Source organism: Mytilus trossulus, chromosome 3 (genome assembly GCF_036588685.1).
Source record: "Mytilus trossulus isolate FHL-02 chromosome 3, PNRI_Mtr1.1.1.hap1, whole genome shotgun sequence".
Taxonomy (NCBI): Eukaryota; Metazoa; Mollusca; class Bivalvia; order Mytilida; family Mytilidae; genus Mytilus; species Mytilus trossulus.
This window is the reverse complement of record NC_086375.1, coordinates 51,878,029-51,903,325: the sequence shown is the minus strand read 5'-3', so window position 1 is coordinate 51,903,325 and position 25,297 is coordinate 51,878,029. Positions and strand designations below refer to the sequence as shown.

The 25,297-nt window shown below is 31.4% G+C and overlaps 1 protein-coding gene across 1 annotated transcript in view; it reads right to left on the bottom strand.

The window, feature by feature from the left end:
* LOC134710874 (uncharacterized) overlaps positions 1-25,297 on the bottom strand; it is a 76,851-nt gene that overhangs the window by 37,500 nt on the left and 14,054 nt on the right. The window contains exons 4-13 of the mRNA XM_063571284.1: positions 22,876-22,907; positions 18,740-18,840; positions 17,129-17,302; positions 14,797-14,843; positions 13,248-13,358; positions 3,375-3,482; positions 1,881-2,000; positions 1,275-1,331; positions 806-913; positions 274-368 (exon numbers count right to left, since the gene is read on the bottom strand). Coding sequence (XP_063427354.1) covers positions 274-368; positions 806-913; positions 1,275-1,331; positions 1,881-2,000; positions 3,375-3,482; positions 13,248-13,358; positions 14,797-14,843; positions 17,129-17,302; positions 18,740-18,840; positions 22,876-22,907 — 953 coding nt within the window. The remainder of the gene's footprint in view (positions 1-273; positions 369-805; positions 914-1,274; positions 1,332-1,880; positions 2,001-3,374; positions 3,483-13,247; positions 13,359-14,796; positions 14,844-17,128; positions 17,303-18,739; positions 18,841-22,875; positions 22,908-25,297) is intronic.

The following is a 25,297-nucleotide window of genomic DNA, read 5'->3' as shown; positions in this document are numbered from 1 at the left end:
AACTTAACATTGACCAATAAACCATGAAAATGAGACCAATGTCAGATGAATCATGCTAAATAGAATTTGACACCTAAAAATCAATGTAAATCTCAAATTGAGCAATGAATGATGAAAAATAGGTAAGGAAAAGATTATACCTGCAAGATAGATATATATACACCGTACAATCATTATATACAGGAAATACAGTTGGCCTATTGGTAATAATATCAGATATATAAACCAAAACACAAAAATTATTAAAAAAAAAATCTTAAATGTCGATTTCACTAGCCACACAATAAGTATCCCTTTTTTACTTGACAAATGCATTTGTTTTGGATAAAAAAAACTTACATTTAAACTTGCTCTGGTTAAATCAATTGCTGAAATAAGAGGGAAACAATAAAAATATCGTCCGAACGTCTGCTTCACAAAAAAACAAAATATAAGTACTTAAGTATAACAGATTCAGTCGATGTCACCAAAGCAGTTGAAAATTACATCAATTTGTCATCAGTTCAGGCTTAATTGAAGATGATGTAGGAAAATGATTTGTTAAGTTCCAGCGTTTGAAAACTATGATTTCAGTTCTGTAAACAGTTTTGACAGTTATAAATTTCAAATACCCAATAAGACAAATCCCACATATAATCAAATATTTCCTTATCTGTAAGTACTATACATTTCTCAAAAAATATGAAACTCAAATGAGACAAATTAAATCATTGAATTTCTTATCTTATAACTTTAGACAACCTTCAAGAGTATCTTAAATTTCTGTCGTATAAATATTTCTATTCGATTTATTCGATTTATTTACCTGTCTGGCAATTCCTTCCGACAAATCCTTCTGGACAAATACATGTATGACTGCCATTATGCATTTTACATATCCCAGTGTTGCAAGGATTAGGCGACAGGTTACAACCTACAATACAACAATACACTCAAATAAATGTGAAAATATTTGTGAGATTTGCTACAACAAGGAAACTATTCGTCCTTAACCTTTCAAAAACATGATACAAACATCTTTTCTTTTTTCTTTTTTATCTTACATGCAATAATAAAATATTATACAGGGAATTCAAAGGTATTTGTTTTTGCTGACAAGGATTCCAAATAATACAAACATTTTATAAATCTTAATATTTTATATAATTTGAAAAACATTTGCCTATGTTTCACACACAACTGACCAAAATAATTGAACAAATAGTTTTACCAAGTTATAAAATTTAGTTAATACAAAAAAGTAAAAATAAATGAAAAATTAAACAAATACTCACTAACACATTTCGGATCATTTGGAGTTATAACACAATCAATAAATGGAGTTGGATTAGCTGAAACAAATCAAAACCAGTGTCAATAAAGTTTATTTACCATACAACACTTTTGGAAAAATAAATCTGCAATGTTTCGATGTAATTCGTTATTATTGATTTCTTGTGTAACTAAACATGCAAAATATACAACTAACCTATATCACATCATAAATAATCATGTGTAAAAATGATGCCGTGGTTAAATATAGAACAGACATTAATCCTCTAAACAAATTGTCCATATAAAAAATACTGTCGATATGTTGTGTGTGGTTGCTTTAGATGCGACCTCATCATTTAAAGTTAACCTGAGCAACTGAGTAGGCTAAATATAAGGATCAGGGAAAACATCGAGAGCTCACTATTGCAGACTAAAAGACGAATGTAAAGATGATATATGATATGCAATCCTTGCATCAGAATAGAAAAGAACAAATGCATAGTTACATGGCATGTAAATGGTTATTCAAAATGAAACCGCAAAAAATACTTATCACAAGAGAGTGCAAGCTTATTTGACAAATGTTTACGAGTATATATAGATATCTGAGTAGACACATGACATACTTGCGCACTGTTGATCTGTATATAAGTTTGTACAAAGACATTTATGGTCTTGTTTTCCTCCATGCGTATCTATACACATACCATGTCCTGGGCAAGTATTCTGGTCACAACTACTGAAAACTGAAATGATCATCATTTAATTGTATTAGAAAAACATCTCGATCAGAAAGGATTGAAACTTGTCCATGGTTAAGATTATAAAATATGTCAAAACAAGACAATGACAGATCTAAAACTGATATTTTTTTTCTTGAACCTTTTAGTAAAACATAACTAAATTATTGCTATCAAATTGTTACGTCAACGCTTACCATTTTTTTAGTGAATGAATGTAGCGACATATATGCCAAGCATGGACATTATAAATATTAAGCATAGCTCATTTCCTAAAGAAAGATAAACTTTGAATGAAATATCAACTACATGTTTTAATTTTCACCTTTTCTATAAAATTATGTTTTAGAGTAAAACAATAAGAAATATCCACTAGTACAGAGTGGAGATGTGATTTCATCATTACCTTTGGGATAATTTGTAAAAATTGTAATACCGCAGTAAGTATATTGATAAATGCCATCATTGTCTTCCAAAACCTTAATTAAACAGATTCACAAGTTATATGCCAATTATATTGGTTAATTGGTTGATAAAGACATGATTTAGATTAACCAAGTTTTAGAACCTAGCTTTTAATGTACTGTTTTTAGGCAACACAACTTCTAGTGACTTATCATGTTTTATGAACCAAACTCTAATTGTCCGGACCCTGTAGACAAGTAATTATTGGTTAAGTCTGTCATATTTGTTTTGTTATGAATTGGGCTGTTAATTTTTTCAATAGAATTTGATACATTTTTTTCATGTTTTGGTCGGTTTGCTTCGGACAACTTCAAGAATAAGGTACGGGTTTTCTCATTGTCGAAGGCCATATGGTTCATTATAATTGATTACATTCATTCATTTGAAGTTTTGCGGAAAGTTGTTTCATTGATTGGCAATCAAAATTGAGAATCTCCTTATTTTCATTTCCCAGGGGTTTTTAAGCTGAAGAACAGAAGTGATTTATAACAGACTCCCACATGGACGGACGAGCAAGGTGATCATTTAACGCCTTCTGGTGACAATTCAGCAGAGCCTTAAAAACCATAAGCCATTCAGTGTTAGTAATTGATAAAAGTTATTGACATATATTAAACATTTTCTTGATATATAATATAAAAAAGATACTAAATGAAATACACTAGACATGTGGTATGGAATGCACTAATTATTTAGGGCCATACGGTTACCAATAGTCGTTAATTTCTATATCTAATTTGTCTAATGGCAATAATACTACATTTATGGTCAATGATCTCCAGATTTTTGTAAGTTTTTGTTGAGATGTTGTTCCACCTATTGGTAAGTCATGGTTTTTTTCATTCTTTTACTGCAAATTTGAAGAAGGCTATTCATAATCTTAAACACATATATTTGCATTAACTTAGTAAATACCATTTTCACAGTTCATTCCAGTAAATCCTGGAGGACAGTAACAATAACCACCTGGTATACACTGACCACCATTTTTACAAAAGTCTATGTCATAGCAAGGATCTGGACCTGTAATATAGTGTAATTGATCGGGGTTTAGATTTCTCATGTCAGGGGCCTTATAGCCGACAAAACAGAATATTTTTTTCTCATTATTGAAGGCCGTACGGTTGCCCTTTTGACATTACATGTACATGACAATAATAAATCTCTAAAATAAAGCATGAGACTATGGGGGTCGTAAAGGGTCATTCGGCATCGCTGTGTCGTAATAACAGTTTGGTGTAGAAATAACTTGGGGTTATTCGCCGACTAAAAAAACTATGCAGGTAAGTCCGGGTTTTTCAACATTATTGGTGAAAAAGTATCATGCTTGTTGTATTTGATTGTAAAAATATGCTAATTAGCTCCAATCAAAACAGGTTAAATAATTGAAATAATAAAACAAAATTAGATTAAATATACATGTTTCAGGGGAGATAACACTGTAATCATCGTTTTTTTGCAGTGGACATTGAAAACTTACTTGCAGCCACTGAAGCAGAAAACCTTACCTTGAAACAAGATTTTTATTAAAGGCCCGGTAAACATCTGTATCATGTTACATGGGTATGCACATAACCTGATTTCAGTTTTTTTTTTTTATAAAGATTAACTTTTTCCCCAATTTGCTGTGGATGGAACTTTTTTATAATATTAAAAGTACACAATATTTTTAATTCATTACATACAAGAGGAAATTCTAGATCAAGTTTAACAAAAGAATCTTTATTACCCATTCCACCACTGAAATGACTTAAGGTATCGTCCCTTAACACACCACAAAACGCTGATAAAAGTTTAGCCACCATCGCCAAAAAATCACTTCCAGACCTGTGTTTCGCTATTTATGACTTTCGTCTGCGATACTGCTTTTCTAATAACCTGTGGTGTTTATTTAGCCATTCAACCAGTTTCGGTCCATCATTTTTTTTTAAATATTTGCATACCACGTCGGGTACGAGACGCAACTTCTTAGATAATGGATGATCCTTAGATGATGTGGATTAACGTTTTTACGCATAGTTATCCTGGGCCCAGTTTCACGAAGCTGTCTTAGGACTTAAGACATGTCTTAGGATGGTCTTACGACATATCTTAGTCCTAAGTGGGTTTCACAAAGTGGTCCTAAATTAGGACATCTCTTAAAATTGGTCATAAAGTGAGAACAACGCGAGAGGTGTCTTATGATGGTCTTATGATAGTTGTACGTTTGTTTATATTAATAACACTAATTTTTACATTAATTTTGAAAAAATATCCTATTATAATCTAATTATTTACTCTCCTGTTCCTGCTTATAACGTTATCTTTCTAGATTGACGGATTATCATGATTTGTCAACAATAAAAATTCAATGTTTTGATATCAAGGTTGCATGATTTTATCCCTTAATTAACCTTTTATAACCAATAATGTCGAAATGAATTCAACTCACTTGTACCAAAAAAATGTCATCATTCTATATTCTTTTTTCTTAATTTTGCATTTATATTGATGTATAATTGTTTAAAGATAATTCAGATTTATATACAAATTATTATTTTTTTATATTTATTTTGCAAATTATGTCATTATATTAATCAATACGTTTAGAATGATTAATGGTAAGACATACTGTACATTTACATAATTTTTCCGTAAATCATATTCATATTTGAAAATTTAAAGAACTTGCGACAGGTTTAGGATGTCTTAGCTAAGATCATCCTAAGACAGCTTCGAGGCGAGGTCTGATATATGTCCTAGGATAATCATAAGAGGATCGAAAGACATGTCCTAAGATATAGTTTATGACATGTCTTAGGATAGCTTTGTGAAACCGGCCCCTGGGGTATACTGGCGTTAAGATCTTGGAGTGCAATATTTAAATTAAGTCTTTAGTTTGGAGAAACGCTTTACGTATCTCCTTAAGATATAACAGTAGCGAGGGAGTGATAATTTGCATCAAGCATCCATAGGTAATTAAGACTCAATGGTGTACAAATGAAGGAACAGAGGTTTATGGATTCTGATTACAAGGAGTCAAATATTTAACATAGGCTTTATTAATATTAGGAAAAGCTTAAAATTTATCTTCGTCAGAACCTGCTATGGAAATGCAAACAAACTGCACACGAATCTGTACATTCCAAACATAACTAAAGGTTACTCCCCTGTTTGACCGGGTCTCCTTTAAATTTGAATTGAATTAAATAATTGAATATTATAAAAAAAAAATTCTAGTATGTGCTAGTAACTTTTTATATCTTGACTGCATTTAGTGTTTATTATTCTTAAAAAGAAAATAAATGTGTTTACGCCACAAACTGGGTTTGATTACAGGGAGTCCGAAATTTAACATAGTCTTAAGTAATATTAGGAAATATGTGCAAGTAAATAACTTTAATATTATGCTTGAATGCATTCAGTGTTCATTATTATATATTAAAAAAAAGAAAGATTTGTTTACGCCACAAACTTTGCCCTCCATATTCAGAAATCAACGCCACTTTGCTAATTTGAATATTATGCAAAAAAAATCGGATACGGGTTACGCAAATTATATTAAAATAATAGGGAATTGTGAAATAAATATCTGTTTTAATTTTAATTTAAGTGAAAGACAGTTTGCCTGGGCAGAAAATAAATATACACAACAATATAAACCATTTAAAAGAAACAGAATGGTTGTTGTTGCAAAAAGCAAAGTTCCTGAGCTATTTCAAAAATCGAAGCGAGAGGCTTTTAACATTGCAGTTTATATACAGGGTAAAATGGCTGAAACGTCAAATTTGCAAATTTCGTGTTGAAATTGGCTTACATGGTCATTAGAAAAATGGGTTGCCGGGTTGAAATTTGAAATTTAATGTCCAAAGAATAAGCAAGTCCAAACCTTCTATGTGTAGTCGTAGAACTCTAGTTTCCCACGTAAAGTTAAAATGACCCTATTTCAAGAAGAATAAAATCACGTGAACACGAATAATTCATTAAATTCGCGTTTTGATTTTGACCGCCTGACAACTTAACGGAAATATCAGAGTGATTGAAAATAAGGACTCTGTGACGGACAACTCCTATTTATACAAGGCAACTTTATGCCTCTGCTGGTGGACTGATAGTCCCCGAGTGTATCACCAGCCCTTTAGCTAGTTCTCCGGTACTGGCATTAAAATACGGATTTTTTTTTTGTGTTATTAAAATTGCTGTTACAAATATAAACTAAGAAATGTATCTTCCTCATGCAAAGCTCTGATTCTTTTCACGGATTTGGCTATACTTTTTGGAACTTTAGAGTTATAGCTCTTCATCTTTTTATTAAAGCTTTGGATTTTACATATTTTGGCCACGAGCATCACTGAAGAGACATTTAATGCCGAAATACGAATTTGGTGCAGAAAAAGGGGTACCGTTAATGTTATTATTATATCCGTGTTTTAAAGATTTTAATAATATCAAGCCAGTCTAGTTAAAACTATTCTCATGTGGTACAATTCTCATTTACACATGATGCATATTAATTAGCAAAAGCGCTACTTACTTCTGGCTATGCACTGACGACCATTTCCTATCGGCTCAAAAAATGACAACGCTTAGGTTGCCGTAAATTATAACATAGCGATGACATAGCGATCATGAGCCTGCAATTCACTGGATGTAGTTTGTTGCTGTGTTACATATTTGTTTTCTTCATTTTTTGTACATTAATAAAGCCATTTTTTTCTCGACACTATTTGACATTTTTTACTTCCGGGCCTTTTATAGATGACTATATTGGAGCTTTGCTGATTATTCAAGGCTTTATGATGATCTTTTGTCGTTAATTTCTGTGGGATTTGGTCTTTTTGTTATGAAAGGATTAAGGACGCTTTTAGAAATAATTATAAATTGAAATAAAATAGAGCTTATTAAAACAAAAAAATATATATTTCTAATTTACTAAGTCAGTTAACAGTAAAAGAAAATATAAAGTCAAATAATTCATTGGCATAAGAAAATATATCAAGAAGAAACTACAATGAAAAGAGTTTGTGACATACATTAGATAAGATACAAGATCATGCTAAAAATAAAAGTCAAGTATCTTGATTGATGGGTTAGGTAGCACGCTTTAGAAGTTGTTAGGTCGACGGACAGATGTTTGTCGAATTAATACTTCATCCAAGGTTATAACCATATTCACAGAATGTGCAGATACTACTGTAACAGCATCATGAATATTCAGTAATACATTTAGGCACACAAGATTGTTATTAATAACCAATCAAAAAGTTAAGATACGAAGATTGACGTACACAAGATACTTATAAAAATTTAACATTTCTTTAATTATCAATTATAATAAAGATCAGAAATTGAAATTCTTCGAAAAATATTATTTTATTTAGTTTAAGAAATAAAAGTCCAAATGCTTTTAAAAAAAAACCAAAACAATTTCAATATTATGAAGCAATATAAGTTTTGGCAACACATTCCATCGTTTGCAAAAGAAGCTCAATCTTGTCTGGGGAACAAGAATGTCGGGTAATGAGTAGTGAATATAAAAGCAAATATAAGTCTACTACCCGTACATTACATTACATTACAATCCTTGTTCCAACAAGCAAATTGAGTTGTCTTATTTATTTCATTAAAAAGGAAAGCCATATAATGTTACTTAAAGTAATTTAATGAAAGAAATTAATTACTAGTTAAGTGAAAATTTTTCAATAGATATAAACATACATAAATTTTGATAAATGCTTTTCATGAGGTTTTTCATTCCATGTTTAGCAAAAAAGTTGGACGTAGTTCATACGTTAATTTAAGCAATATTTAATATAGAAATGCATGTGTTATTGTCAATTGATAATGTTATCTATTATTAATCTGTATGATTTATGCACTGTAATATTTAACGATCAAAAAGAAAAGAAACATTATACTACATTACAATCCTTGTTCCAACCAGCAAATTGATTTGTCTTATTTATTTCATTAAAAAGGGTAAGAAGGCGCGAGTCCCACTCTCACTGCCAAGCCAGTCCATCACAACGACATGTAGTCCCCAGATGTCCAGACATCATTCTACCTACAAAAACCGTAGGAGAACTGAGAAAACGAGAGGAGGCAAATCAACATCATGTAATCAATTAAAAAACAGCAAAGACAACCATAATACCAACATCATAACAAGTGACCACCATGTGAAGTTCATATAAAAATCCTCCGTCACAACATTTTGGCGATTATACTATTCCTTTTTATTTATAGCGATGTCGTTATTGCGACAAATTGATGTCGTTTTACGACATAGTGATGTCATTATAGCGACATAGCGATATCATTATTACGACATAGTAATGTCGTTATAACGACATAGTGATGTTGTTATTACGACATAGTGATGTTGTTATTACGACAAAGTGATGTTGTTATTACGACATAGTGATGTCGTTTTTATTATATGCTATATCGTTATAACGACATAATTATTATATTTCAAATGACCCTTATCAGTTGGAAAGCAGGTCACGGTTTGACCCTTAGTCTATCAGCAACAATAAAGCAACATGACCATGAATGTTCAGTAAAATTACGGATGAAGCAAACCTCACTTTTATTCACTAAACACCACTGTCGTAATAAAAACTTATTGACCAAAATAATCTTGAATATACATAGATATTACTCGTCAAAACTTACTCATCAAATCAAAGTCCTGTATTCATTATTGCAAACTGTCAAGTCTCCTTATTTTCAAGGAAACGAAAAATGATGGGCTGAATTTATACTTAATAAAGTATCTCATTTAGACAAAGACTCGATATGAATATCTAGCCAATTAAATTTTTGATACGCAAACGTTATTTTCAACACGAAGCGGTGTTTTTTTTTTTGTCGATTTGTTCAAGAAGTCGTTTTTTTCCATGAAGAAATAACACAACAAATATGGAATAACGCTCGTAGCGTATGTTATTTCGAATAGACAAGACAAGTATTACAGAAATTTCTTATAATTGAATTTTTAATTCCATTTTAAACCGGAGAAAATCATGAAAAAACGTTGATGGCGTCCTGGTCACATGACAAAATGACGTCTATGGGCTGATAAACAACACGACGTCAGTCAATCAGCAGACATGTTACATTTAATATTAAATTACATCCCCTTGATATCACCAGTCAAAAATTAAAAAAAACACACCTTTTTTAATAAAATGGAGTTAACTTTACAGAAAACAGAGAAAAAAAAAAAAAAAATTAAAAATCGATTGCAACAATGTTATAATAACACTAAGAAGTAATACTTCCCTGTTTTTCAGAGAGGGATCAAATGCGTCAGAAATGTAAACATGTCCATAATTTTCATGTAAATAGCCTCTGGCTACTTTGTAATTTTTATATTGGTATACATAGAATCACTACTTGTAGAATTTCATTTTAAACACTTCTAATCATGTGTATTGCAATAAAACATATGCTATCAATATATTATAAAAAAAAATCTGAAAATGAAAATATTAGATAATACTAATAATTTATATTTTATATTCTGTAAAGTTGGAACCAAAATCACAATAAGTTTCTTCAAAGTAAAAAAGCATTTAAACTCACGGCTTTGTTCCTTTGTTAAACATTACAGTACTGCCTAGGCAATATCTAACAGAAAAAGGATAAGTTAACCAAAAATTTTACACAGAAATTTCTATCAAAAATACATTAAATTATAAGTGAAAATGACTTCATTTTGAATTTGTATCATTATTGTGAAATTAAATTATTTGGATAGCTAGCAGAGCTAGAAGCCCTTGCCTAATTTATTATTGTATTTATTTTATATCTTGAAAGTAAATTTTTTGAGGCAAAATTGGGGCTGCATCTCTTCAGGAGCTGTATCAGCTTCTTTACATATTTATAAACAAAGTATTGTATATGTTACCTGAATAATTGGATATTAATCTCAGAAATGAAATAAAATTTGTTTGGACATATTTTGTGCATTTATCTTAATGATCAATGATGATTAAATTAAACAAGAATTTGCTATTTTGAATAAACTTATTTATGTAAGAACACATCTCATTCTATGATGCTTCATGTTTGGCTTGATTAGATAATTTTTGCTCTTGTTAATGAAGCCTACTCAAGAGAGAGATAATAAAATAAGCAAGGTTTTTAACTTATAACAATCTAAAGGTCAATCTGTTAACCAATTGATTTGACGGAATTTTTGACGTTACGGACGAATGTAGCGCCAACGACCACGGACGTTTCCAAGGAATTGCTTTCCAACTGTTATCTGATTCCGTTTTAGTAAAAAAAATATAAGTATCTAAATAAAGAAATAAAACAAATGTACGTTATAACTTTCCATATATTGTAAAATTCAGTATTCTCTAAAAACAATTACATCTTTCATATTTTATATATTGAAATTTCTTGAGATGAGAAGGTTTCATAAACCATCTATAACGATACATAATGGTTGTTGCGTAATAACGTGGAAAAGTCTACAAAAGAGCGTTTGATTCATTCATATGGAGACTTATTCAAACATCAGAAACCATTATCAATAACCTGTTGGAAAACTTGTACCGTTATGCAATTCCACAAAGAAAAAATAACAAAAATACCGAACTCCAAGAGATATCATAAAGACCCATTATATATTCTATAAAATGTACGTAAAAGACCATCGGTAATTTTGATTTTAAAAAAATACTGTTTTGTTGCTTTTATGCAACCAGGTATCCTGTATAACAACCAATGCACATTACAATGTTTAGTAACAGCAAAGCCAGTCTGCATTTAAAAATTAAAAGAAAAATGATTTGATACCTTAGCAATCGGAAGTTGCTTTCAGACTTGCATACAGGTTATTTTTTATAACATTATATACTAGACACTTCAACTAGGATATGTAAAAACTATCGGTTATTCTTGTTTCGATTGTACTTAAATGGCATCATTGGTTCACGGTGGGTATGCTGTCTAAGAGATTTGATTTTTATGGGGGGGGGGGGGGGTAGGGGGGGGGGGGCTATGATCTTTTGACAACATTAATGGCTTTTGTTTTTCAAATATCAAATTTTTTTTATGCAGGAAAATGTATGAAAGAAAATAAAATAAGAAATACAGAACTCAATTTGATATACATTGATAAATTATTCATTTTTATAGAGTTGTAATTTTGTCATTTCAGTAGTGATTTATGAAAAAGATAAACAAAAAATCAATAGAAAATATCTATTCAAATAATTATGGTCTTAGTTATCAAGAAATATTAATTCTGGTAAATGTCCAAAAATATGTGGAAAAAGTACTGCCATGTTATACATGAAGTTACACAATTACAACTACATGTAATGCAAAAATGCTGTATGCAATATTTTAAAATATAATAACTTGGAACTAAATGTGTCAAAGCGACATGAATGGCCCCGTCTTAATCTGCAATTTCAATAACGCATGTGGACACAAACATGATGGTAGTCTCACATACAAAGCGGGATGTATATAGAAAAGTGTCCATATAACTATGATTTTGTAACATTTTTCAAAGTTGTAAAGCCTGCATTTTGGCCAAAAAAAAAGCGGAGCGTAATAAAACTTAAACTTCATCTGTTACTTATCATGAGTAACTCGCATATCAAAAGTCAGCCCATTATCTGAAAGAGTTAAGAAAAAAAATCCGTATAACTGTCATTTTCACAAATTTCTCGTTTGATAATTTCGGCAAAAACTAGCGGAGCGGAATGAAACTTTAACTTGTTCTGTAACTCATCATGGTTAACTCACATACCAAAAATCAGCCCAATATCTGAAGGCGTTAAGATAAAAAAAAACTCAGTATAATGGTTTCTTGTGGAATGACGGAATTACGGACAAGGGTTAAACTATATGGCACCGACAACTTCGTTGCGGGGCCATACAACTATAAAGTATTACCATGCACTACAATTACAAATTTGCATTACCACAAATCTGGTGTGGATAGCTGGCCACAATGAGGGAACACATATGATTTTATTTTTGCCATTTTGCCGATAAGATGAACAGCTCTAACTTAAATTAAGAACATGACATTAACTGGTCAGTCTTGATGTCTACTTTTTAAACTGTCCTATTTGGATGTCATACCCGCTTGGCCAAGGTTTATGCCTAGCTGTTGAAACATTACAGTTGGATTCCGTCCTCCATGATGATGTCTCGCCATGTATTTGTGACTCTTCAAAACAATCTTGAACTTTTTTTGTTTAAATTAACATATTTTTATCATTATATATATCGATAACTATATATTGAAGTGCATTTGGAATTTAAGTAAATAGCACGGTTCTTATGAATAACATGAGTTTTAAAGTGGCACTAGCTGTCAATCCATGTTTTTCGATTTGACTTAAATTCTTATTTTCCGATATATATTCATATCATAAAAAGTATGAAATAAGCAATTAAGGAATATGACAGTTCTTGTCCATTCGTTTTTGATGCGTTTTGATTTTTGATTTTGCCATGTGATTATGGACTTTCCAAATTGATTTTCCACTGAGTTCAGTATTTTTGTGATTTTACTTTTTACATGGCATGGACTCGAGAATTAGGAACTTTTTTTGTGTGTATTTTATTCGAAACGACATTTAATGAACTATTGAGTCGATATCCGGAGACCTCGGATGGTCACATAAGCAATATAGCATAAATATAGATTTAAATAGAAACATACTCGTCAATTAAATGAACAAAAACCATAAAAACAGATTGTCAGCCGCAACCTATAGTATTTTAAACTAAGATACAATCAAGGATATGTTTCTGATACTTTATACTTACGATTTTGACATCTCTCCCCTGTAGCACCGTGTTGACAAACACATTGTGCTGTTCCATCTTTCTTTGCAATACAATGACCACCGTTATGACAAGGAGAGGAGAGACATGGATCTAAAAATATATAAAACCTTTAATTATTAAAATGTAATGTAACCAGTGTAAACTTAGTACCATTGTTTAAAAAAAACTACGATAGGTAATGAAGGCATTTAAAGTGCATGAGACATATACTTTGTTTTGAGATTGTAAACCCGTGATGACTGCTGTAACTATTTTTTTGATTATTTAACATATAACCTATGCGACTGTCATATACCTGAGAGGTTTAGCACTATAAAACCAGGTTCAATCAACCGTTTTCTACATTTGAAAATGCATGTACCAAGTCAGGAATATGACAGTTATTGTCAATTTTTTGATGTGTTTTATCATTTGATTTTGCCATTAGATAAGGGACTTTCCGTGTTGAATTTTCCTCGGAGTTCAGTATTTTTGTGATTTTACTTTTTACAAATGTTAAGGGTTTAATTCAATTATCATCAAAACACTTCGCATAACTTTTGTCATTTGTTCCTAGCCCAAAGGCATACAAATACTATTGTGTACACACAAAAAATAGCCTTTTATAATTGTAAAACATTATTATCGCTATTTTGTGCATTTTGCCTTTTATCTGTTTTTGTAAAAAATTTCCATATTATGCTACTCGCTTGAGATAAAATATATCGCCAGAAATTAAGTAGGCTCGTGAAATTGACATGCAATTGACAATGCCGTAATAGGTTAAACAGCGATACGGTGACCTATAGTTGTTTAATAATGTCTGTGTCATTTTGGTCTTTTGTGGATAATTGTATCATTGGCGATCATACCCCATCTCCTTTTTTTTTTATATAAACAGATTATCATTGGTCATCTCAACTCGATTGTTTTCTCGCTTTCGCCGTCCGGTTCAAGCGTGAAAATAAATCTCGTTGAGATGATCGACGATAATATATATTATTACCTTCATCTTACAAGATATCAATCTACTTTAAGGTAGTATATAGTTAGTTATTAAAGGTACCAGGCTAATAATTTTATACGCCAAAATCGGGTTTTGTCTATATCAGAATTGGAAGTGTCGCTCAAATCAAAATGAATAAAAAACCAAACAAGTACAAAATTAAAGAGCATTCAGGACCCAAAATTCTAAAAATTGTGCAAATACGGCTAAGATAATATATGCCCGGAATAAGAACATCCTCACTATTTCTAATAAATTCCACCTTTGCAAACAGTAAATGTATAAAAATATGATTGCTTTTCATGTCAACAACAAAGTGCTGACTACTTGGCTGGTTATACCCTTGTGGAAGAAACGTACACCAGCCGTGTCATCGATCCAGTGAAGTAAAAAGTTATCAAAGGTACCAGGTTTACAATTTATATATAAGTTTACTTTTGTTTTAACACAACTTTCTATTGTATATTTCAAGCAACAACAAACGCACTTTAGACAGCATTAACTTGAAAAACATAAATGACTTTAACTGGTTAGAAATCATACCTTTAGGTTTAACATGTATAACTGTGCACTGTTCTATTGAAGTATATCTGCAAAGGCAAATAGGTTTAATTCAAATAACTAAAATTTGTTTTTGACACATTGTGTTCTACCTAAGTTACAAATACAAATGCTTAAATATGCATATAATGAAGCAGTTCTATATGATGGAACTACATTACACCAAATGAAACATCACTGTTTATAATATATATGTTACCGACAAATTTACTAATAAGGAGATAACTGTATTATATTTCAAGCTCCAACGACATCAATTAGTGATTTGATGGTCGAAAATTCAGTTTACTGGCGACGTGTTAGCTTAACAAACAATATTGTTATCTCCATTCTAATGAAACTTAGAGAAAACAACGTTAGAACATGTATTTAAAATCTGCCATCTGCCGTCTGCGCTTGCGCGTACATATTATAGCATCAGTTGTCAACTGATGCCATGTAAATAAGTGACGTTATCCAATCAAAATGAACATTACAAACATTGTTGCATTATAATTAATTTGTCTATGGGTAATCATTTAATCAATCAATCAGATAAAGAAATCTTGAGGCATTTTGCGGCTTGATGTGACGTACCATCAATCGGTGGTATTACTCATAAAAAGAATGTTGAATAAACAGAATTTGATTATTTTCCCTTTCTAAAACTAGTTATTTCAAGCATTACTGTCAAGTTTTGCCATAATAAGATCAATAGGTCGAGTAAAATCTAGTAAAATGTTAGACAACATCTACAGTCATTTGTGCAATGCTACTTTGAAAAATGCTTTTTTGGCTGCATCTTTATAGGTTATAGTTTAGACCAATAAAGGATCAACTATATATATATATATCATATGCCTACAAAAGGTTGATTATGCTACAAAGGATTACTCTTTGATGATATATACCGCTAATGGAAATCTTTTGGTCCATTAATAACTCTCGTTTCTTCATAATGTCAACTCCTTATTCCATTATATAAACAATTAGAGATAAATTTCAAGTAACATTCAGGGGCTTTGTCAACAACTATTATAGTGAAATAAAGTGTCTAAAGTTGAAAAAAAAGAAGATAAATTTCATTCATTTATGATAGAATGTGATAATAAATGATTAATTGGAGTATTCAAGTTGAATGAACTATCCATATAAAAGTTAACTCTACGTCCTTAATGGTGTACTAAGTTGAGCTAAGGTAAAAGCAAATAAATCAAGAATTCCAAATTGATACTTCAAGCTGGAATAGTATAAGTTAAGGATAAAAATAAGCTAAAAATATTGATAGGTCAAGCAGCTTCTTTAAGAGATATTTTATTGTTTTTAAAATGACGGGAAAAGGCTGATTCGGACTTTTACCTCATATTTGCATTGGTATTATTTGGGTCTCAAATCAATAGAAAGAAAATACAAAAAATTGCTCAAATTTGTCAAAAGATCTTTTATGAGCTATGCACTCTTATGTTAAAAGATAAATAGGTGTTATGGGGCAAACTATTTTACCTTGTAATGTATGGAAAAACACCAATGAATCCGAACACTTCACACTTATTTCAAAATCTCACCTAAGTACATCCTTAAGTAAAACTTAAAATTTCCTTTCAGTGAATAACTTGTGTTTACTACTAAAAAATACCATTAACTAAACACTACATATATTTAGTAAAGTATTGCTTATGAAAAAGTGTTCTATCAAGTAAAGTGTGAGAAAAAGAGAAAAGAAAGTAAGAAATAGCTCCTAAAACACTAAGTTTGACTTACCTTCATAAGAAAATGCCTCTACCAAGTCAGGAATATAACAGTTGTTGCCCATTCGTTTGATGTGTTTGCGGGACTGTTCATTTTGAATTTATTAAAAAAAATGCTCAGTCTACCTTTATTCATGGTAGAGTCCTATTTCAAATCAACTTTCTCATAACATGTGTTTTTGGGACTCAATTCACTAAGAATATTTTATTTTTGTAATATGTTACTAAAGATAACATGAAATTGAAAAATTGAAAAAAACATACAAAGTAAAAAATTTGGGAATGTATGTACGGATATACGTATAGATGGAAAGGGTAACACTTGATGCTACCCGTTTCCGCTAAGTCAACGGCAAACAAATGGTGCTTTCATGTTACATGTTACTGTTTATGCCGAATTTCTCTTAAATTCACCCGGTTACACTAAATTAGGGAATACATTAATTTAGTTATCTATATTTGTTTCTGTAGAGGGTGTACTGGTGTACTCCAGGGTGTTAAAAAACCTATCTACAGAAATGACGGTAAAAAACGTTTAATAATGGTCTCGTTTGCCCTTGGCTCAAAAATAATTACCACATCCTTACTTGTCTATAGCTTTAGCACAAAACTGTTTTTCTCCATGCCTAGGATCCTGGAAACTTATTTCCATCGTCCAAACTATCTGTGTCATGTTAGTTGGATTACTTTTCAACTGTAATTGTCCTTCACTTTTTAATTTGTATAACTCCTTTCTTACGATTATTATGTTTGCAATACCTCTGAAATAGATTATATAAATACATCATCCGATCTGTGATTTTAAATTCTACGATTTTAATTTCATTTCATTATAAAGTAACACTTCAAAAGAAAATAATTACAAGATTTGTTGTGATGACAATAATAAACAAACTCATTTGCGAATTAATAAACCATACTGAGATTTGTACGGAAGTTTAAAATTGATTAGCCAAAATTGTAAATTGTCTATGGTAGCATGTTTATCTGATTGGAACCATCTGACCATTTAGCAACATGCTTTAGCTTTAAACTTTTAAAGTGTAATGTTGCTACTAATTGGAACCGAGTACAGTGTAATAAAAACATTGTTACAGTACTAATCCAATGAATGGCGTTGTTCTAACAAAAGCTTTACCGAGATAGAAGTAACACTATTTCGGTTTTGTTGTTGTCAGTTCAAAAAGCAACAGTCTGCATAAACACAAATAATATATATATAAAAAAAAAGTGGTAAGATTGCCAATTTGACAACTCTCACAAGAGACCACAATGACAGAAATTAAACTTTAGATCACCATACGGCCTTCAACTATGAGCAAATTCAATACCGTTTAGTCTTAGATGCATGATTTTTTATTAGATATTAGTGGCTTTGAGCTAGCTGTCAGATAACTGCGAATACTCTCATATCTGTGTCTTTTTGTGTCGGTATGTATAAGTACCCGGCAACGTCCACTTGTTATTTTTGTCTATCTGATGAGTTAAGCCTTTTTCAACTGATTTTTATAGTTCGTTCTTATGTTGTACTGTTATACCACTGTCCCATGTTAGGGGGATGATTGGGACCTCGCTAACATGTTTAACCCCGCAACATTATCAATGTATGTGCCTGTCCCAAGTCAGGAGCCTATCATTCAGTGCTTGTCATTTATTTATGTGTTACATATTTGTTTTTGTTCATTTTTTTACATAAATAAGGTCGTTAGTTTTCTCGTTTGAATTGTTTTACATTGTCTTATCGGGGCCTTTTATAGCTGACTGTGCGGTATGGGCTTTGCTCATTGTTGAAGGCCGTACGGTGACCTATAATTGTTAATATTTGTGTCATTTTTGTCTTTTGTGGATAGTTGTCTCATTGGTAATCATACCACATCTTCTTGTTTATATAGTCAGCTTAAAAAACTCCGAAATGACAATATAAAATAATTCAAACCAGAAAACTAATTGCCTAATTTATGTACAAACAAATGAACGATAAGCAGATATGTAACACATACACAAACGACAACCACTGAATAACAGGCTCCTGTTACCCTACATGAACACATTTGTTCTAACTCCGAGCTAACCTGTCTTTGCTCTAACTATTGAATGCCTCATGGTTTGTAGGGAATGTGTGTATTTGGAAGATTAAATAAACATTGCAACTTGAAAATCTACACTTCCGTCAGTGTTTCTTCACAAATAACTCTTACCCAGGATTATCTGTTGATGCATACAGTGGGAATTTACACACAGAATCAACCTGGCATATTATGTCTTCATCCGCAGGGAAATGTAAGAAATAAGGTTTTCCCTATTCAATATAATGTTAAAAAAAAATATTCTAAATATTTATTTTCAAGTTTCATTTTGTTCAATGCAAATCTATCATACATGCATGTTATAATATCTCTTTTTCGGCTTTTGATATTTTCACCAGAACATGGAGTCTGAACTGATAACTTGACAAGTAATTTTACAACATATGCTAGTCTCCCCACATGACTACGATCCATCCGAATGTCTCTGTTTTTTGCTTTTTTACAGCAGATCTTTACTTATCAGCAAAAACGAGACCTCGGTGGCCCAGTGGTCTTAGTAGCTACTACTGTAATTACTAGCCAGTCTACACTGAGATTGTGAGTTCGAAACCCGTTTATGAAGGTGAACTCGACTCCAATAGTCCATCATCTGGTAGGGTAACAATTCAGTTCTGTGTTACACCCTAGGGTACCGCAATTTTTTGGTATAAATTTAAAGAGTAATATCTGAAGAATATTTTAAGAGGTGTTAGACTTTTGAAAAAGTGTCCAAAAGGGGTTAGAAGGGGACTTATTTCAGGGTATATCAAAAATGTTGTTTTGCACATTATTACAGAAAAATGTAAAAAAAAAAAACAAGTATTCAGAGCTATACTTTTTATTAAATGGAGCACATCATATCTTATTATAACGCAGGCTAATTTTTAATTAATTCTTAAATCGTTGATGACCAAGAAAAAAAGGGGGAGGGTCAATTTCCCAAAGTCATGATTTTGAATGAAAAGAAGCATACGCACAAATTTTCTTGATAAAATGGTTTATTTTTTCACATTGAAACATACAGCATAAAGTATATAAAGGCTGTTGAAAAAAAAAATAAAGGTAAGAAACAATAACATAGAATCAACGACAGACACAAACATAAGCAACCAGATATGCACGACTCTGACACAAATTTATACATCGCATTCATGAAATAACTCACATATGAAAACACACAAAACTGTCAGGGTTTCTAGATTTCTATTTTTTTTTTAATTTAACAACCCCATTACCACATTTTAAGGTCACACAGAAGGTCAATCCATAGAATCAGCATCAGTTAGGTCACCTGCATCTACCGAATTATCATTATCATCTTTTCCATCATCTTTGTCGTCATCGTTAGCAATATCAACGATTTGATTATGCTTATATCTACAAGCTTTCGAGCATTAACATACAGCTATCTGTTTAGGATAATCCTTGTTGAACACATAAGCATCTTTTTTGGCACAACCAGCTTAACATGAACAGCACATCAGAATTACCAAAGCATCTAACGCTGGTGGTTGGTCTAGGAAATTGATACTGATCAAAGCGCTCTAAACAATCCAATCATAGTTGTTTGGCAACAGACCAGTGTTGTGTTTAAGAGCAGATTTCCAAATCTTCGTCTGAAAGTTGGCGTTTAATGTGCTTTAACATTGCACCTTTTACATTTCAAAAAACGTTCTGATATTTACTTATCGATATTTTTAATTTCGTAGCCATATATAGAACTCTTCGCCAACCTCTACCAAGGTTTCACCAATATGGAATTGACCTTCTGAAAACTCCACATAAGGTTTCAAAAAGCCGAATGCTTTGCTTTTTTTCTTTACCAGACAAAACACTTACTGAATCACAACCGGTATTTGTGTAAAATTCTGGCAGTTTTCTACAAACATTCTCATCAAACTTGCACACAATGATTGCACATTTAATAATCTGCATTTGGGGGATGCATCTGTCAGATTTACCATGTTAGAATTGATGTGCAACTGTGAAAATAGTAAGTCAATACTTCCACAACAGTGTCAGAAGGTTTTTTAACAATGGAGTCGTAACCTTTGTCAGCTGCATGTTTTTGCATTTTATTGAGAAACATTTTTTATCGGCTTCTTCCTGTTTGATTATAAGCTAAAACCATTCTACGCTATTTCATTTTCAACATATATTTTGTGGCACATACTTCCATGTGATACAAATAAATCAATACATTCAAGTGTAAATCTATAGGATTGTTTACTCTTTTCAAAACAAAAGAATTCAACAAAAGCAACTTTATTTCCCCCAACTAACATACATTTCTTCCATTCCCAAGAACACGATTGTCATGGTTTAGAACTTATCGTAATGATTTGCCTTCCCAAGGACCTGCCATTCTAATTTCGTTATGAATAATGTGCGATACTATTCAGTGACAAAATCAATGCGGGACCACTTTTCAAAACTAAAAGGATGGTTTTTAAAATAACAATTGCCAAATCGAAAAAAGTGCTAGGTACCCTAGTAATGGTTTAAATAACTGCCATGTCATCAAATATCCACATGCTTTCCTAAGGAATGAGCCTTTTTTAAAAGACCACTCAGGACAGGTTTTAATTTTTCATTACATGTGTACCCTCAAAGTTTGCAAGAGACATTGGGAGAGGACCTAATTCAAACTGGAGAATCTATCGCATATCTAACTTTCTTGTCTGGGCTATGACAAGCAGGCGACATTTTTTTTCATCTGCTCTCAATATTTGTTGTTCTTATAAGCCATGAACTGCTTGCCTTTTATTACCTTTTTTAAAAATGTAAGGAATGATTTTCTTTTGAGTGTTTTGAAGATAATGGTTGACTTTTGAATAAGACGTCCCGTAATGAAAATTTCTGAAGCAAATTTTCCATTTTCATACGCGTTAAGAAGGTCGCACATTGATTCTAAAGAAGCAACAGCACCCGAGAACAAGCCATATAACTGCTAAGATGTTATAATGGAATTGGCCAGCTTTTCAGTGTCTGAAACAATTACGAAACATCAGTTTCGTCTCGCTTCATTCGATTTTTTTAGTTCTTTTGGGGCGGATGTTTCAGGGTTAACCATTCCTACCAAGTCTCGACATTTTAATGATATCGAAGCTCTTTCATGAGCATTTCGCAACCAACGTTTATCATAATCTTTATTTAAACTGAAATCAACAAAGCCATTTTTTTTTGTATCTCTAAGAAACCTAAGAAAGTAAAAAGTATTGCCAAATCCCACAACTGACTATTTGACGTTAGTTCAAAGCGATGTTTGTCGATTGAATGACTTAACAATCTTAAATTATCACTTCATAGCTAAACACACAAAATGTTATCAAGCACACCTTCTTGAGTTCGATAGAGTGCACCTTTTCTGAACGCAAAAAAAATCACCTTAATTTGTATTTTTTTCATAAATATTTCGTTACCCATTCACTTTATAAAATAATTTGTCTCACAAAAAGATCATAAATCGACAATTAAATGTTTGTTTTCAGTTGCAAATTGATATTGCTTATGTGTGAATACACTGTACATGTTGTATACTGAATCAAAGACGGTAATTTGATGATTTCCGGTATTTCTAGAGTATTTGCACGTACATATATTTTACTAAATAATTCATACTTTAGACGTTATATAAATACTCCAAATTATTTAAACATTACAGAATGATAACTTCTCAAGTTTAATTAACTTAAACGGGAAATTGTATAACGAATTATTTATGAAAGGAGAAAATATGCCTTAATTTGAACCCAAAAAATCAGATTGTTTGTAATGTAAAAAACATTTGTTTTAAACAAAAAATCATCCGAGTTACATTTAATATGATAAGTTTTGTATCTGTTTTAGTTGTTTTAACCTATACTTCCTTTTTTTTTTAATCGCTTTATATTAAAACAATTAATTAAAAATTACTTAGTCGTGATTGTTAAATGAGGGTTTTTAATCCTCTTTTGGACACTTTTTTTTTTAGTCTAACACCTTGTATTTTATCAATAAGATAATACAGTTGAATTCTATCAAAAAAAATCGCGGTACCCTGGGGTGTAACACAAACTCCTTAACTAACGCGCTTTTGAGAACTAGCTGATGGACTACAATCCATTGGATTGTCAGTTTTCGTATCGAAGGTCGGTGGTTTTCTACGGGAACTACGGCTTCTTCCACCAATGAAAACTGGAAACGAAAGAACTTAAAAGCGGTGCTTAAAAGTGACGTTAGAACACCAAAAATCATATCATATCATTTGCAAAAACATATGTACTCACTTTCAATGATATGACTGGTGTCAGTGGCATATCTGAAAATACATTATAAGTAAAGACCAATGTATAGAAACTTAATGCTTCTTTAAGCATGCAACATCTTTACTATATTATATATTTATAACCGACCTCGTTTTATTTTTAACTAATTATATTGACTTCTACATTTTTTGAAATGGTGGCAATGGCAATCAAGATAAAATCGCACTAACATAATGGAGTGCCTGTTTTTTATACATAAATAAATGTTTATCTTAATAGGGTTTAAGAATAAGTTTCACATACAAAATACATCCTATCTTATCTATCTTTTCTCATACACTTAACATACATATATGCAATGAGGTCAAAATCAAATGAATCATCCTAGACACACATGTACATTTTATTCCAGACACCAAATAAAGTGGTCTTATTGCTGATAGTACCTAGATGACAAAACAGATGTAATAAACTTGATATTGACCAATGAATCATGACAAAAGGGTAAATGTCATATGAACCCTGCAAAATAAACATGTACACCTTACAACATACGATCATTACATATATAAAAAATAGTTGACATATTGCTTTTAGAATCTGATAAACTGAAATCTTTTTATTAACCAATCGACCATAAAATGAGAATAATTACATATAAAACATACCAGACAAATATGTACATCTTAGTTCCACACACTACATACAGTGACCTTATTGCTTTAATAATAACTCTCTGGATATTTAACTAAGAAATTCAGTAGACCATCACAGACGAAGCAAAGCCAATGCTTAATAAACTGAATAACAAATATCATTTACTTTCATTACATGGATCTCCTTAAACTGATCTTATCACAAATTTTAACAAATCTTGAAGACACTGCCAAATTAAATAATGCACAAATACTGGCCTTTTGACTCCATCCAGACAAAACAATCAAATCACATGTCCTTTCTTATATAAAAATGAATAGTTTTAAAAATAAATTTCATCTCTGCATTAAAATTGTTTATCTTAGTTCAAATCTAAAATAATCATTTGCAATATAAAAAAAGCAGTAATAATTATGCTTTGGTCTAAATTTATTACAAAGAAAGGTAACAACAGAACTTTTTTTCTGCTACAAATTTTCCCCTTTCTGAAACTTTAAAAATGTCTATTACCAACTTATAAAATATATAAATTAAGTAAATCAAAGTTAAAGTAAATTCAGTAATTATTTATTTATTGTGTGTATTAATTATTACGATTTTTTAAAGTTTACTTGAGTTAAATATTCTATTAGTTGGTAGTATTTATATTAAAATATACTGTAACACCACTGTCCTAGGTTAGGCGGGGGTTTTGCACAGGAAACATGTTTAACCTAGCCACTTTTAGGATACGGCTGTTGTTGAACTGTTTTATATTTGTTATTTTGGGAACTTTTTATTTTTATTATGCAGTATGGGGTTTGCTTGCCGTTGAAGGCCTTCTATATTATTTTGGGCTTTGGTAAAGTGTTGTCTGATTGGCTATTAAACCACATCTTCATATTTTTATACTGAAAAAAGGTTTCTCAAGTAATTATTTTAAAGGTTTGTCAAATGGTTCCTTAATCGTATAGGAAAGAAAGAACTATAATATGTACTTTTAGTCAGATGGGCTAAAAAAAAAAGAAAATCTAACTGAACCTAGGATTTTATGAAATTAGTAAACAAAGATACTAGGTTTATAATCGTATACGCTAGACCCGCGTTTCGTCTTAAGTCCAAACGGCCGAAGTTGAAGAGCGTTGAGGACAAAAAAAATCAAAATAATGTGTAAAATACGGCCAAGGTAATATATGCCTGGGATAATGCCCGCGTCACAGTGTCCCGATTTTTATATACGATTGACACCCGAATACGAAAATTGTAAGTTCGTACGAAGTTGGTCCCAATCTCGTCAAAATACCAAAAAAAAGACCGATGCATGTACGATGAATAACGAAGTAAATACGATGGTGCCGAAATTATATACGATAGCAAAAGATGGACATACGAAGTTTAACCGAAAACAGGTATTTAAGCGTCATATGTTATATTATTGTTCGTTTCTGTGTGTGTTGCATTTTAATGTTGAGTCGTTTGTGTTTTCTCTTATTTTTGAGATATTGAGATAAGACATGGCACGGTACTTGTCTATCCCAAATTCATGTATTTTGTTTTATTTGTTATTCTCGTGTTTTTTTTGTATGATGCTTGGTCCGTTTCTGTGTGTGTTGTGTTTCGGTGCTGTGTCGTTGTTCTCCTCTTATATTTAATGCGTTTCCCTCGGTTTTAGTTTGTTACCCCGATTTTGTTTTTTGTCCATGGATTTATGAGTTTTGAACAGCGGTATACTACTGTTGCCTTTATTCATATCTCACCCGAAGCCTACACAATGGATCACGAAGCCTACACGATGGATTAAGATGAT